The following is a 15,889-nucleotide window of genomic DNA, read 5'->3' as shown; positions in this document are numbered from 1 at the left end:
TGGCTATGAGGTAACAGATAAGGGCTTCGTTGCAGTAGTTAGGAACATTTTTCTTTTTCCCTGGTTTTCTTTATTGTAGAAACAAAGGCCAAAAAAGAAACTGAGATTTAGAATTTTTCTTAATTGCATTAATGTATTTAATTAATAGCCATCTCTTTGGTATTCCTTTGTGATGGGCCATAATTCCTTCAGATTTGCTTAACAGAAGTGGATTTATGTGCTCATATTATCCAGGCCATTGGGGCAAAGACTGTGTAAATGAAAATGCAAAAAAAAATAACAACGTCTTATTTCCGCATGTTCTGTGGAACATCTCCATGTAACATATCCATGTAACATGCAGTCAGATAAACCCTGAAAGACAAGATCCCCCCAGATTTGGGGTTGTGGTGGTGATGGTGGGCTGGGGTGGAGTTTCTGTGTGGAGGAGATGTCAGGGTGGTTTCTGTCCCTGGCCCCAAGCTCATGTTTTGCTTTTTCCTTTAACCAGAGAGTTTAGAGGTGATGAAAGGAGGTGAAATCTCAGAATTTTTTTTTAGAGAGTAAGCCCTGGTGACGACTTGAGGATGGTGGCTCCTCTGGGATTGTCCCCAACCTTGGAGGATGGTGCTGGAGGAGCATGCGGCCATCACAGAGGGTGAAATTCAGAGTAAGGCACCTCGTTATGTGTGGAGGAGATCTGGGTGGCTGCAGCCACCTCAGTGACCCAGGAGAATTTGTGTAGCACCAGGGGATCCACAAGTTAGAGGAGGGGGAGAGTGAGAACCCTTGGGAAACTGGCCTTAGGTCAGCTCTTTCTCCAGCTGTAGTTTCTTGGCATGGGTTTTGTTAAGGCATGTCACTGCAATTAAATCACATTAAAGTCAAACAAGCTGCTGATGAGCACTGGTCAGAAGTCACACTGCTGTTAAACTGACCCATCATTTCGGGATGAACTTTGAGGCAGCGTGGCTGGAACTCAGTTTGGAGTAGCTGGAAGCCACTGTGGCAATCACAGGAAGCCCCCATCGCCTCTCCACTTGGAAAGCCGGGATATGGAGAGAGTGAATATTGTTGGTGGAGGATTTTACAAAGCAGACAGCTGTGCTGCAGAACGGGAAACTTAAATCTGCTGCATGCAGCTGCTTCCCTGGGGAGCCCAGCTACAAAGCAAGAGAGCGGGAACGCCGACAGAGCACGGACCTGCACCAGCTGTGCTGCACCTTTAGCCATAGTTTGGCTCTAGTGCAGCCGAGAGAACCAAGAGAGGGTCCAGCTGCCATGGGCTGGGCTCAGGGTCTTGCCTGCGCTTGGAAAAATGACCTGGAGAGCATGATCTTCAGGATTCACACCATCATTTTCACTCTTTTATTGGATTTTGTGTTTAAGAAGAGGTGTGCAGTTGGGAACTGGTGAGTCTCTCTCATACAGTTGTGCGTGTTCAATGTGAGCATCCTCGCACTGCCTCCATGCACCAGCTTTTGCATCTTCAGACCATCCAAACGCTCTTACGGTTCCCAGCCACAAGAGGCTAGGGGAAGGCAACAGCAAAAGGCATCGCCACAAGACAAGACTGTTGGGTCATCTCCATCTTTCTTTCCACTGTGTATCACTTTGTCCAGTCCAGTTTTAAAGCTGAAAAGAAGAGACGTGGTATTTTTAAGGGCTTGTTTCTGCTTCAAGCTTTCCATCTGTTTTTTGACAGCGTCCATAGAGTTCCCATGTAAATTTTTTACCAGTCGTTAAATTGCAGGATTGGGAGTGCCATGGCAGAAAGGTGTCTCCTCTCTGCAGAGCTGTCAAAGTTGGCACAGTGTCTAAAATCTCATCACATCATGCTGTGATGAAAGGGGAAGCAGAATTATGCTGCACAGATGAACCTCACGTGTTCACCACTTTGTGGTTGACATCCCTTGGAAGGAGTTACGAGGCTGTGTTCCATGTTCTTGTTGTGTTCAAACTTTATTTGCTCTCTTGAAGTGATGTTGTCATGATGTTTAGCGTATCGATAGGTGGATTTTTTTTCGGAGGAGCAATTGCAAGGAGCAGGAGAGTATGCCCTTTGCTTCAGTGTGGCTAATCCGAGTCATTCCCCAGTGCAGAAGGGCTCTGCGGAATGGGGCAACAATCTTTATGATGGGATTGTTAAAAAGAGAGTTGGCTGCTTGCGTATTCAAAGCCTGTGACATTATTAAGTAAATAAAACAAGCGGCAGTGAAGAAAGTATCTGAACAGCACGTCATTTCCTTTGGAAAATAACCCCGCAGGGTGCTGTAACCTGCTGCTGTGGAGCACCAGGATAACTGTGCATTGTTCCTCACTTAGGAACAGTGTCAGGGACCAGACTGGAAAAATGATCTGTAATGGATTTTTTAATTCTCTGTCATCCAGCTGCCAGGAAGGGAGTTCTGTGCTGTATTTTGTATATTCACTTTGGTCCTGTTTCTGTTTCTGCCCGAAGCTCTCTCTCAAGTCCTTCCAAATTCTTTACCATAAAAGATAATAAAACACTACAGCCCTTCACTAACTGGCAGCCAGAACTGTTTCTTCAAACACTGAGGCACAAGTCAGACTGGGAGCACGACAGCAATAAGAGGAAAGACCGGGGAAAATTCGCTTCCCTTCAGAGTAGCTGCATTTTTGCCATCAGTGAAAAGCTGGAACCCACCCACTGGAATGAAAAATTAGCAGGTACTTAATAATGCTCTTTTTTTTCCCAAGACTCCGTGGACACCTACCAGGAATGATTTACTGTAAGCACCCCATGAAAGCAATGTTAAATCTTGCTGCCTTCTGCTTTGGAGGTCACGGAGAGATGGCTGAGCAAACCTCAGCAGGGGCAAATGAAAAGCATAAAATACTGTCACAGGCCACAGTAAAGAAGGAGCCAAGTCTTAATCACATAAACAGATTCTCATATACTTTCCCCATGCTATTTTATAAAGTGCTTATATAACTGAAAAGATTAACCTTGGAAAAAGAAGGCTACAAAAATATTTTTACGGCTTCTTATTTATGGCTTTACTATGGTTGAGGAATTAGTTTGCATTTTACAAAGCCAAAAAGTGGGGGAGGAGAGAGGAGGAGGGATCTGAATAAGGAGAGATATTTGCACGGCTCTCAGAATATTAAAGAAAAACTAAAATCCCAAGGAGTTACCGCTGTCAAATGCAGACACGCAGGCAAATCCTAGACTGGAGCGGGACTCAGTATCCAGGCAACGTCAACATTTTTTGCTAAGCTACTGCCAGCGCTGCTGACAGCTTTTGCCACTTTATGGTCACATTAAAAAAAGAAAATGCCTGACATCACTGAAGTTCTTTCTTAGAAATTAATTTCTCATCCGTCCAGCAGATGCAAGGCTCAGCAACACGGGGCACATGCACGTCTTGCAAAAATTCCAAGGGAAAAAACCTTTGATGAGTTCACGGCTGGGAGGGTGTGTGGTTCCTTGTTTCTCTCTAAACCTGGCACTTCGTTCCCCCCAAATTTTCTTATCCTCTCCTTTGGACACAGTTACTTACTGTGCATTAGGGAATGGATCACGTTTGATTAAGCCATTTGTAGGCAACTTCTGCCACTGCACTATGGGTTGCAGGATTAGAGGAGCCCTTTGCTGTGCTAAGAAAGCCTCCACCTCTTCTTTCCTAGTTCCCTTTGCATGATGCAAAAGCCAAGTGGGTAAATGAGGCTAGGAAGTTCATTAGTATGCTACTAATGTTAATATGTGAAGGGGAAAAGCTCTTGCATTTGCAAGGGGTGCAAAGATGCACCCAATCTTACAGGGGTAAGGTGGGATAGATGGGGGCAGAACACACACAGCCCGATGGGCTCAGTGCCACCAGGCTCTGGGGACCATGCTGCACGGTAGGTAAAGAAAGGACACCAGTTCGCTGTGTCCACTTACCGAAATGCAAGTATTTTCTCTCTGGAAGTGTTAAAGCTGAACCTTTTCTTGGAGCTGAGAAATTAAAACTGTGTTGAGGAGCCAGCCTCGTTGTTTGCAGTGGACCAACACAGGGAGCACTGCGCACTCCCCAGGCACGGCGGCACGTTTTGTGCTTTTGGAGTAGAAACAAAACCATCGTTCACCTTGGGAAGCGCCTTGTGATGGCAACCAAGAAAAGGTTGGTAAGACATACAGAGCTTCCTGATCATTTCATTAAGGTCAAGTAACACAAAACCCCAGTAAAACTTGTTGCTAAACATGAAGATGTTTAGCTCGCTGCTCGCTAAGTAGCTAAGCATATTAGGGGGAGGTGCAAGGGGAGCTGCTAAGCTGCAGAAAGTCTTTCAGACTCTGCTGGTGCCTCACTCCATCCCTCCCATGCCCGATTTGTGTGGGCTGTGATGTGGCATGTTTGTGCGGGCAGGGAGGGTAAAGGCTGGGGCAGGAGCATCCCCCTCTGCTCCCGGCTCCCCCAGAGCTCCGTGTGTGACTCTGAGCGGATCTGCTCCAGGTTTTGGTGAAGTTCTTTTAATTACTGTAGTTTAAGAATGTGGATTTTGTAGCAGGTGACTGTAAATAGGGAGGGCTGAAGGGTGCAGGGGGAATGTGAACGACCTGATTCAGGCTGGCGCTGCTGAGGGCTGTGACTCAAAATAAAGACCAGCAGGACCTTCCTTGTTAGTGCTGTGCTTGACACAGGAGCTTGTGTTACGTCTTTTAACATGTGCAGGGAAAAAAAAAACTTGGAAATTGATATAAAGAGTTCTTGAGAAGCTCAGTTTTGCTGGTGATGAGCCCGATTTTTGCTACTGAGGCTGGTGGGAGTTTGGTCTCTGGGGCTGGGGGTTGATGCTCTCTGCCCTGCGTTTGCATTGCCCCACTCCGAGCAATTCCTGAAGGCACGGGGATTTTGCCATTTGCCTTTGAACGCATTGTCTTGTAATGGATGTAGGCAGCAAATAAACAGGAAGGAAAGCGAGAAACCTGTGGTCACTGTTAAGTATTTACTTCATCTGCTGTAGGTCTTTGTTTAAGATTTTTAGTTATCTTTCTGGTTAATAGGGGCAGAAAAGGGATTGGTCTAAGCATGAGACTCTTGCAGTGCAGTAATGCACGGCATCTGAAGATGGCATTTCATGTGAAGCTCTTGCAGAGACGATGGGAGTTATCCCTGGTTGTGCAGTGGCCCAGCAGCAGAGCTGAGAATAAAAGCGAAGTCTCTGAACTCCTTACTCAGCCCCTCCTCTGCCCTATCAGTATTTTACTATGGCTAGAAACAACCTACCTGGTTTTCAGCAATACGTAGTTTGGAGCAGTAGTTTCTGTTCATGTCTATTAGCACAGATGTTTTAATATTTTTTGCTGCAGTGACGCACTTGCAAATACGATGACTGTCAGACTTGCCAGGCCTTATTGCTAGCTGCCAAGGTGATGACGGAGGATTTTTTTTCCACAAATATGTACTATGTAATAATAACAAAAGTATTCAGTTGGTACCACTGATGGGTTTCTACAGGCTGTTTCAGGCAACCTTGACTCTGAGAGCCAGAATTGCAACAGGCTGCATTATGGAAAGCTCACAGGACTGTGTTAGGAATGTGCCCCTGAAAATGAAGGACTAAGGGTGCAGGATGCTTTTGGGGCAGACCAAGAAATTCAAGAGTTGGGCTTTGTGCTGTTGGATATATCCAGAGCTCTGTAAACATAACGCTGAGTCTCTGCTTTGATTCTTGATGTGGAATTTAAACTGATTCATGATGTTAGAGCTACTTGGCAGAGTGCGTTCTAGGGTAAGCACTGAAGCCACTACAAGGTGCCAACCTTTGACAAGATTTGGGAATCTTGTTCAACAAGTTCTGCTCAGCCTTGGTATTAGTTTAGATCATTTTCGAATGACTTTACAAGATACAAATAGTAGTGTGATTGGCCCGATGCATTGCTAAGCTAAATCACCACTAAAAGAGATTTCCTGGTTCCAGAAGTCTCTCCTCAATTTGAGGCTTGATGTGTTTTGATGAAGTGAACAGGGAAAGATGCTGGCTGCAAATTAAGTGTCAGCCTGAGAACTGTGTCAAGCTGGGATGTGCGTGATCATTGGCACTTGCCTTCTGATTCACAAGGGTATCCTAAAACCTAAATAACCAAGGAGGTGTTGTGCAAGGAGTTACCGTGAGGTGCCTCTTCCCCACTCCGTCTCTGGCTTTCAGGCAGTCCCCCCAAGCACACGGTTGACAGCCTTTTCAGTCTCTTCCTCTATCATTAGCTGTTGTGAAAAGGTTTCAGAGTATTTTTTCTACTGCCAGGTATTGTGTGTTCAGGCTGGCAGGGTTGGCTTTTCCAGGAATATTCTCTTACTGCCTTGGAGCTCCCAGGTTTCCAGCTCTTCTGTCATCTAGGCATAAAGACTCAAAAAGCTTTCTTGGGTTCGTGTCTGCATCGGTCCCAACCAACCCACTGTGATTTTTCACACAATCCTAAATATAACAGCTCTGAACTTTACAGTGTTTAGTGTTTTCACTTGCGCAGTGAATGAACAGGGAAGTTTTTATCACTCAAGCCGTCCCACACAGTCCCTTGATTCACTCCCATCATAGGCTTGTGGCTCCTGCAGTCGCAGCAGCTTCCCAGCTGGATGCCATGGATGTGTCGGATGCTTTTTTCTAAGTTAGCTGTCTGCCAGTTACATGAATTGGTGGAATCATCAAGAAATGGGAAATATTTGGGCTTGGGTGGCTTCTAGCTGATTGCAGATATTAAAACAATGCCAGTTTTCCCCTACATGTCCACTGTCTCCGTCTTTGTCCCGTCTGTACCCTGGCAGATTGCTAAGGTACCTCTGTCACCATCTCAGTAAGCTGCAGGGTCTGTCTTTCTCACTGTGCTTTCATCTCTCTTAAAAAGTCAGTAAAGTTTCTTTTGCTAACAACATTGCCATGTTTGATCTGGGTGCAAAAATCTCAAAAAAAAAAATCCCCCAAAACAACAACCCAAAAAACCAACCTGGAAAGAGAAAACAGAGAGGTTTTGAATGATTTCTCTTCCAGACTTCATGTATGTGATAACGAATGTTTCCTCCTCTATACTCTCGTCTGCTCTGGCAGATCTTCCGTAATCTGGGTGACTAATTCTGGTAATCTCTTTGGAGCTGGGGCATGTGAGACAGCCACCTCACGCACACAGTGGTTTAACACAGTGTGAACAATATGTCATGTTCTTGCAAAGGAAGGAGCGGAGCCGTGGAATCCAACAGATTTCCATCTCGTTCTGTTCCTCACTGGGCTCGTGCCAGCCTGACGCACTTCTCCCTGTGCAAGAAAGCTACAAACCATGGTATTTACTTCCCTTCTGCTGAAGATGAAAAGGTGCTATATGAGATCTAGCGGGTGGTGGTTCCCGAGGTGTTTATCTTGGGAAGTTAACAGAGCTGGTTTGCTAGATGTTTGATTATTATGACATTAAAGTATGCAATGTACTTGGGTTTATTCCTTTGCTTACAACTAATGATGCTTCAGAATTATTAATTCATAGGAAAAGTAAGGGTGGAAAATAAAGATAGATCTTGGGGGGGGGGTTGTGCATTTATTTTTTTTAATCCCTTGCATTTTTTCTTAACCAGCAGATGAAGGTCTAGTGCATTTGCTGGGGGTGGCTTTAACAAGTAGCCTGAGAGAGCTGGCCGCAATGCAAAGAGGTTGTGCAGCGGGCTGGATTTCAGTGCAGTCCCTGTCTGCGCGGGGTGGATTCCTCCCTTTCTATTGCCATCCCCTTGCTGGAGCAATCCCACTTGTAATGACAATGCCGTGTTGGGTGATCCTTTAGGAATTTTCCCCCTTGGCATTACGCCTGTGTTTAGTTCATCAGATTGGGATCCAGTCCTGTGCGATGTCCTTAGTCATTCGTGTAAACGTACTGTCAGTGGCTGTATAATAAGGAGTTAAAGCCCTTCCTATAGATACGCCGGCTAGGCATCGGGATTTTGTGAGCTTTGAGTTTGAGTTCAATGAGCAATTCGGCTCACCGCTGGTCTAATGCTACAAGACGCTGCTTTCCCTGTCAACAAAACATTTGCAATAGTTCATGGAACATGTCCATTCTGTGTAAATGCCTGCATTAGATACCCCTATAGGTAACCTGAACATAGGCCTCACGTTCTCCTGCACCATCACAGCAGCTAAGAGCAGCAGAAGCACGTGTAGGCAAACTCCTTCATCCTTGAGCTTTGGGAGACTTGGGTTAGAGTTCACAGGGAATGATTCATTCTTCTGGAAGTTGCAGTTGAACCAAATGAGGTCCCTCTTTCATCACTGAAGAACTTCGTCAGTGAAGTTGCTGGAGCCAGGAATGAGAAAAGCTTCTTCACCGTTAGCTAAGCATTTAGCTTTTCAAAGTGTGGTTCAATTTTATCTTCTGCCAGCATTTCTGCATTGGCTCACATGTCTAATAGGATGCTGCTGACCACTGTCTCTAATTTTCTATTTATAATATATATAGCATATATGTCTTTATTATATCCACTGGTGCATAAGAGTAGGTCATTTGTGGGATGACCGTCAACCCCAAAATTGCACTGTTGGCATTTTTTATTGTTAAGGAACACTTAAGATTATTTTCAACCAAAAGTAGCAGATAATAATAATACTGAGTCAGGAGAAGAGTCTCTTTGTCGTCTTATTTTGTGTGTAAGCAAATTTCTTGGCTTTAGCTGTCAGATGCATCTGCTCGTTGTGGGGAGCAGTGGGATACAGAACCTGAAATTACTTTGAAATCTCATCATCCCATCTAGGATGAGGGCATTGCTTCCAATGTGCACGTTGGTCACTAGGGTTGTATTTTATGATAACTGTGCCAGTGTGAATGTTAAAACTGCAGTAAATGTGTGTGAAGCTGGTTTACTGCTAATGCTCTTACTAGCTTCTGAATTGCAAATGTGGTGGCTGTGGCTGTGCAACAAAGGGATGCTGGCTGGGTTTGTGTAGGGCTGACATCTGAGGACAGCTGAGGATTGGTGCAAACCGTTGCTAATTCAGTGAGTTTTCATCATCTCTCCAAATAAATCTGCTAAGGCAGAATCAATGGAAGACTATGTTTCTGTGGAGCCATGGTGCTCTGATTCTTAGTCTCTTGTATTTTGGGGTGTTCACTATGGGGCAATTATATGAATTTCGCTCTTCAGGTACTGGCCGTCCCTAATGTATCACTTTCTTGGAATAATTTCGGGCTTCATTCATTTGCTGTCATTCAGTTTGCAACCCATTCAGTGCTGGTTGAAAGACTTTTTTCTTTAATTTAAACTGAAGGGGATATTTTGTTCAGCCCTACAATGCCCATCACAATTTTAACATCACTGAATCTCTTCCAATCCTGCATGAGAAGTGAGGAAGAGGGAAAGAAAGAACAAGAAGAGGATGGAAAAGAGATACGTCATGTTCCAGTGAATCCTGTCTCCTTCTCAAGGTTTTGTGGATGGATACGGTTGAAAGACTTGATAGAAGCAAGAAGAAAGAGAAGGCAGAAGAGATGAGAAAAGCACAAGTGGAAAAATACTTGGAAGTATTTCTAGGAGGAACTTTATTGCCTTTACTATTTTTTTGTAAAAGTTACGGCTGAGATGTTTTCCTTAACTGAGAACTTATTAAATTTTAGGAGTTGTGTTGTCACACCAGACATCCTGTACTTGCTGGATCAAATACCGTTTTGCTGTTTTGAGCACAGCCAGATTGCGGCATACATAAGAAGGGCTCCATTTTTCACATTGTGAACTGAAATTGCTAAAGAAGTGAGTGCTGGAAACATATGCACCACAGTTTATTAGGAGGATGTGGGGAAATGATAAAATTATCATTTGGATAGGATCATAGTCATCAGTCCCAGCTTATCAGTCTTTTGGGGTAGGTGCTCTGAGCCTGAAGGATAGTGTTTTTCTTACCAGAAATCACCAATATGCCAACACTGCCATCGCCGTTACTCCTATTCCTGCTGGTTCATATTATAAGCTCTGGAAAGGTAGGATAGAAAAACATCACAAAGACGCCAGGATGTAATTTATAAGTAATTTACCAAGAGTTCTGGGGAATCTAGTGCGCACCTTTGGGAATGCTAAAAAGATGTAAAATTAAACTTTCAGATTTTTCAAAACCAATTTAGTGTAAGCCTGACAGCTTCAGAGATTGAAATCTTTCTTAATGCACAGTGAAAGCAGCATGAAGCAGTATAAAAAAGGGGGATAAAGACAAAAACTCATTGCAGTGAAACACTTGGTTATGATTATGGGAAGTAATTCAGCCCAGCTTGGAGTCATAAACTTGCAATTCTTTTATGGGGTGTGAGCTGGACTTGGACCAGATGGAGAAAGTGGTAGTTTGTATTTCCCTTTGAAAACGCAGGCTGCGTGCTCTGCTCAACCAGCCTGCAAATGGTGCTCAGGCAAAACGGGCTTTTTGTTGTTGTGCATTGCATCACTTGTAGTCTCGAGCGTTTTCTTTTTAAAGCAAAGACCACTTTTACATATTTATTTGCGTGTTACTCCAAAATATTTTCCAAGTTTGCTGTTTATATGAAATACAGTTGCAGTTAAAATCAGTCTGGTATTGTGAGGCTTGTAAACATGTCCCAGCAGCACTGACAATGATAGAAAACGTTTAATTTTGCCAACATCAGTCTGTAGAATCGAGAAGAGAAATTTAGAAAAATTCCAATTTAGGGAAATTTTTAGGGAGAACAAGGCAGAGAAACATGATCCATACAGAAATGCAAACGTGATTCATGCTTGACCCTTCTAAGGGTGGATCTGAACTTTACTTCTTTGAGTAATGGCAAATATAGAGGGAATTTTGAACAAGCAAATTCTTAGCAATGAGGAAAAGGAAATACTTGATTTTGCTGATTTGCAGTCTGAAGCCAGTTGAAGCATTAATTGTTGCTAGGGGGATACATATTCATTTTAGCCTTCCTGTTTGGTGCTAAAAAAGCTCTTAAATTTGAAGGAGGAAAGTGTTTGTTTTCTCCATTTTCACACCAGAATAAAACCAGATAGGACTAACTGGTCACTGTTGCTTGCCCCACACTCTGCTGCTCATTTGTACATCAGGTTAAATCTCCTATTAAAAAGGCAAGTGAGGAAATGGTTCAAAATGGCAGCATTTGAAGTATTTTCACCACAGCACAGAATTTACACCTCTGTGAGATGGATGAATCAGTTTGTGTTTCAAAACTCTGACAGCTGGGTCAGGCACCCTGTGATCACTGTGATGGCATCTTCCAAATTTCCTATCTGGAGACCAAATCTGAACACTCAACCCCCAATTCTGCCTTGTAGAACAAATCTTCACATCGCATCCAGAGAAAGGAAGATTTTTTCTTATATTTGTGCCTGAAGAGTCCTGTTAAATCACTGACGGGAGGTACAAAAGGTGCTTTTATCCTGAGAGGTGGAGAACTGAAAAGCAAGAAGCATCGAGAAGAGGGAGCCCGACGACAGATGGGGCTTTTTGGGGTTGGATTGGAGATGACTCCTGCCACGAGACTCTTCTCCTTACATGGCCTTATGAATTAGTGAAAAATATAGCAGAAGGAGGTTTATCTTTTCTACTTCGTGTGCTCCAGCCTCCCTTTTAAAAAAAACCAACAGGTGACTTAGGGGGATGGAGGGCTGGGATGAGCAGGGGAGGACATTGCTGGGTGGGCTGGGCACACAGACAGCTGATGGGATAAAGGCAAGAATTGGTGTAAGGGAGATTTCCAGGAGATGTGGGTCTTTTTTTTTTGCTCTAGAGCCTTTTTAGGCTCCTTTTTGGACTTGACACTAGGCCATCAAAATAAAACTGTCAGAGGAACAGCTGACTTGGGGCAAGAGGGTGCTGGGGCTGGAGGCAGGTTGGTGAGTTGTCAGTGTAGAGGCTGCTCCAAGGCCATGAAATGGCTCAGGTCCGTCCAGCTCAGCAGATACAGCGGGACTAGGGAAGCTTTTCACACACATGCACAAGTGTTTGTTTGCTTCTTCCTCCCAAATAATTTTATTAAGCTGTCCAGTGCTTGGTACCTCTCAGAGCAAGCCTGCATATAGCTTTTGGAAGGGGATGGTGTTATCCTTATGCAGCTCTAGAAACATAATATGCTATAACTAATTTGGGAGACTTTAAAGTAATCTGACAAGAGTCCATTTCACGGTTGTTTGGAAGGGATTTGTGTTTTCAATCTCCAGAACATAGATGGCCCTGAAGGAGCTCTTTGAAGCTCAGCTTTTTATTAGTAGTTTTATAAGATCCTTCCACTGGAATCATTAAGAAGATGTAGTATCAGGTGTAAATGTGCTAGTATCTGTTAGACCATTAGCTGTGGGAGACAAAATGATTATATTGAAAACACTTAGTGCTTTTATTAACAAATCACTGTGAAAGTCAGTTTTTAAACAGTGTTGTTTCGATTTCTGGTAGCTCTGCGCAGAAACAGTAGGGTCTTGCTGCTTTCCTTAATAAGGGGAAATGAGCCCTCCTGGTGCAATGGCCCTGCTTGAAAAGGTCATCTGCTATTATTTATCCTTGGCCTCTGTCAAAAAGGGGGCTGTTTCCGTCCTGAAGTAATACCAATTTTTATCTCATTAAAAAGGGATTTAAATTTTTTGCTTTCCGATGACATTAAGTCATTCTCAGGAGTCCGTTGGCCACTGAAGAATGAGGAATGCTTCTCTAAGGAGGGGAAACCTGAGGTCCAGATTGCATTGGTGGTGTAGGCAGCAATTCTTGTGTCTTTGGCCAAGTAAAGACTGGAAAGGGAACTGGATAACTCAAATATGTCAAGGGCTGCTCTGGGGCAGAAGGAAACAATCTGTTCTCCATGTGCATGGTGAATAAGACAAGAAGCAGTAGGCTTAAACTGCAGCAAGTGAGATTCGGTTTTGCTGTTGGGGAGCTGTTTTTCAAATGGGAAGGACTGTGAAGGTTGTGGGTCTCATGGAAGTAGGTTGAGAGCTGGCTCCTGACACGTGCTTATGGGGAGAGCCACAGCTTGTCCCACTACAGCTACTGTCTCAGTCGCAGTGGCATGAGCATGGCAGAATAACGGGAAGGGACAGTGAAGATGAAGCTTGCAGAGGTAGATGTGGTGGTCACACAAGGCCAGATGGGGTGTGAAGAGCTTGACACTTCCTACAACTATGTTAAAACAAATGTTTAAGTAACACTGACACTTTCCCCTGTCAATCGCTCAACATTTCTTATTGCTCCACCTGCTTCTCCTCTGCGCTGCGTGAACAGTGAGCCTCAAGGGACGGGTTGGAGAAGGGGCTTTCTACGAGCACTGTGCTGACAGGCTGCTTTATGCCAAAGATTGTTATTTGTTGGAAAGCACTGGAATCTTCACTTGCAGAACTGAAACAGGGCCACAAAGATGGGGATAAAAGAAACTAGGAGGACAAGTCAGGAGGGGAAAGGCTGGGAATAGCCTTAAATGAATCATTGTTGTTCCTCACTTGGATCTCGTGAGAGCCCTGTCTGGAAGGTAATTAAATATCTTGTTAATAATTTGATTATTTTGGTCACTGGGTGGAAGAACAAAGGTGCCCTCTGTATTGTCTTCTTCCATGTTCTCCATAGTAGTAGCTCAGGATGGCAGAGGAACCTGCTGTCATCTCTGCATCTTTACTCGGGGTCCCGGAGGTCCTGGGACATCCTTGCGTTGATGCTCTGGTGACAGCAATCTTTCTCAGAGACCACAGCTTGCAAGAAATCTGTGTTGATAAATGTCTTTTCTGCAGTATTCATGACCTTTTTCTTTTCTTTTCTCATGACATTAAGTCCCAGGAGAAATCATGGGCACAGAGAAAAAGACATGCTTCTTTGGAGGGCAAAAAGGTGATATGACCTTTAATTCCTCCTAGGAATTAAAAAGATAAGACTTTCGTTACTCATGTAGGGTTTGATTTTTGAAAGATCTGAGCCTCAGGTTCCAGCGGTGTCCAGAGAAAAGGCTGGTGCTTTGTGACTTTAAAAAAAGCTTTTGATTTAACAGAACATTTACTGTAATCTCAGGAAGGTTGACTACGATACTTTGACCATGCCTTGGTTTGTGCTTGCACCCCTTTCCATCCGCTCAAGATCTAGCCCACGCTAGATCCTAAAATAAACAGCTCTAAATGTACAGACTCAGAGCCTAACATAATACACCCCGGCTGGTCGGGATGAGCAACAGTCCTGTGAATGTTTGTCTCATCGAAAAGACCACGAGGTGGATTTCAATTGTGTTACAAACAGCTGTCCCGGGTGCCTTTTGTTTTGCAGACAGCAAATTTGAATGGAGCAATCTATGCAGAGCATATAGATATACATAGCATGGGGAGGGCACGTGCTAGGGCAAGTCCAGCCCATCGCCCCGGCTAGGGTTTCCAGAAAGTATCAGCCTTCTTTTTATGAATTGGCAGAAGCTCGTTGCCATTAATCCATTAGTCATTAGTCGCAGAGGGCCAGGCGTTTCGGAGCTCGTCGATAGGCAGCTGGACTATGCTGTCGCTGCGAAGACCCAGCACACATGAATCAAAATAGTTGGGTGATGTCATGTCACGGTGCGAGTGTGCCCAGGACACTCGCTGCCAGGAATTGTCTGTCCAGGGGTGGTTTCCTTTTACAGCCTTTTTAAAGAGTCATCATGCCAAGCTGCACATGACGATTCCCTTCAAGAGGACTTGTGGCTCCTTTGCATAGTTAGTATTTTTTAAACGAGGGAGCTTATCAGGCGGTTCCTGACCTTTTTCCGCATGAGCTGATCCGCTGGGAAACGTTGCTTTGGTCTCCGAGGCTTCTGACGGCTGACGGATAAGAGCTCTGCAGCTGCAAGCTGGGCAGACTTTGAACTTCTCTCCGTGTCCACAGATACTTGCAGGCAAGTTACTGTATGCTGGAATTAAGGCTGGAAGCACCCAGCGTGCGAGGTTTGGCAGCCTGCTGTGGAGCCGCTCTTCACGAAGACCACAACCAAACACCTCAGAGCTGAACTGCCAGCGAGCTGGACTTACTTGCAGCCACACGGTCTTTCTGGAGCTTTATTTTCTTGCACCTGGGCAGTTGATGTAAGCAACACCTTTCCTTGCCCCTCGTGCTGCTTTTTTTCTTCAGTCCTGGGCATGACCGACAGCTGCTGCCGCGTGAGCGCATGTTGCAGCTCATGAAGCGTTTTGGTAGCTTTAGAGGGAGCAAGAAGAGAAAGGAGCAGTGCAAAAGCTCGGAGAGACGCCAGTCTGATCCTCGTGGCCTGTTCGGTAGGGACCCTCTGTGTTACCCATCCAAAAAGGAGGGACACTGGTCTTTGGGAGAGGGCAGTGAGTGGGGGATAACGAATAATCGAGTAACAGTGTTGTGCTTCCCAATTTCATTGACTGAACCGGGCAGTTGTTGTGTGGAGTGTTGTGTGTTCTGTGTTGGTTTGCACCAGAGATGAACATCAGCTGACACCTGTAACACACGTCAGATATAACCTTTAGGAAAAGGGTGCTGTTACGGGAAGGTTTACAGTAAACGCTATCGAATAGATTCAAAAGGGACTGTTGACTAATGTTGCTTTAATTGAAGTATGGTAACTAAATGCTAAGTTAGGGCTAACATCGTATATGGAAAGATGAATTTTAAGTAGAGAAAAATTGCATATCGATCAGGTAAGTAATGCATTTAAAAATATATCTTTCTGATACTGCAGTTGTCATTATAATTGTGGTTGAGTTGCAATTAAGGACCTTTCTCTGTTAATCAAAAGCTTTTCCTGGTCAGGGAGTGTTAACTCTCATCCAGTTGCTGAGCTGTGTGTGTCAGAGAGTCTGTGTATCATGTAAGGATCAGCTGGCCAAGAGACAAGGGTTATTCCAACAAGATCTGGACTTATTTCTCAAGAATAGTGAAGAAATGTAATGTTTAATCCATTTCCTATATGGACTAATGGTAGCTGTTTTACAACTCTGTGGTTCCCCGAAGACCACGA

The 15,889-nt window shown here is 44.3% G+C and overlaps 1 protein-coding gene across 11 annotated transcripts in view; it reads left to right on the top strand.

Annotated features, from left to right (window-relative positions):
- PRKAG2 (protein kinase AMP-activated non-catalytic subunit gamma 2) overlaps positions 1-15,889 on the top strand; it is a 236,415-nt gene that overhangs the window by 100,533 nt on the left and 119,993 nt on the right. The window contains exon 1 of one of the 11 annotated variants that reach the window (XM_074574049.1): positions 14,387-15,176. The exons of 7 other annotated variants lie outside the window; for them this stretch is intronic. In XM_074574049.1, the coding sequence (XP_074430150.1) occupies positions 15,071-15,176 (106 nt within the window). In that variant the 5' untranslated portion in view covers positions 14,387-15,070. Of the gene's footprint in view, positions 1-14,386; positions 15,570-15,889 lie in introns of those variants that run through there. 3 more of the 11 variants (XM_074574055.1, XM_074574052.1, XM_074574053.1) reach the window with 3 other exon arrangements.

This window comes from Larus michahellis, chromosome 2 (assembly GCF_964199755.1).
Source record: "Larus michahellis chromosome 2, bLarMic1.1, whole genome shotgun sequence".
In the NCBI taxonomy this organism is placed as follows: domain Eukaryota; kingdom Metazoa; phylum Chordata; class Aves; order Charadriiformes; family Laridae; genus Larus; species Larus michahellis.
This window is presented reverse-complemented; position numbering and strand designations above follow the sequence as displayed.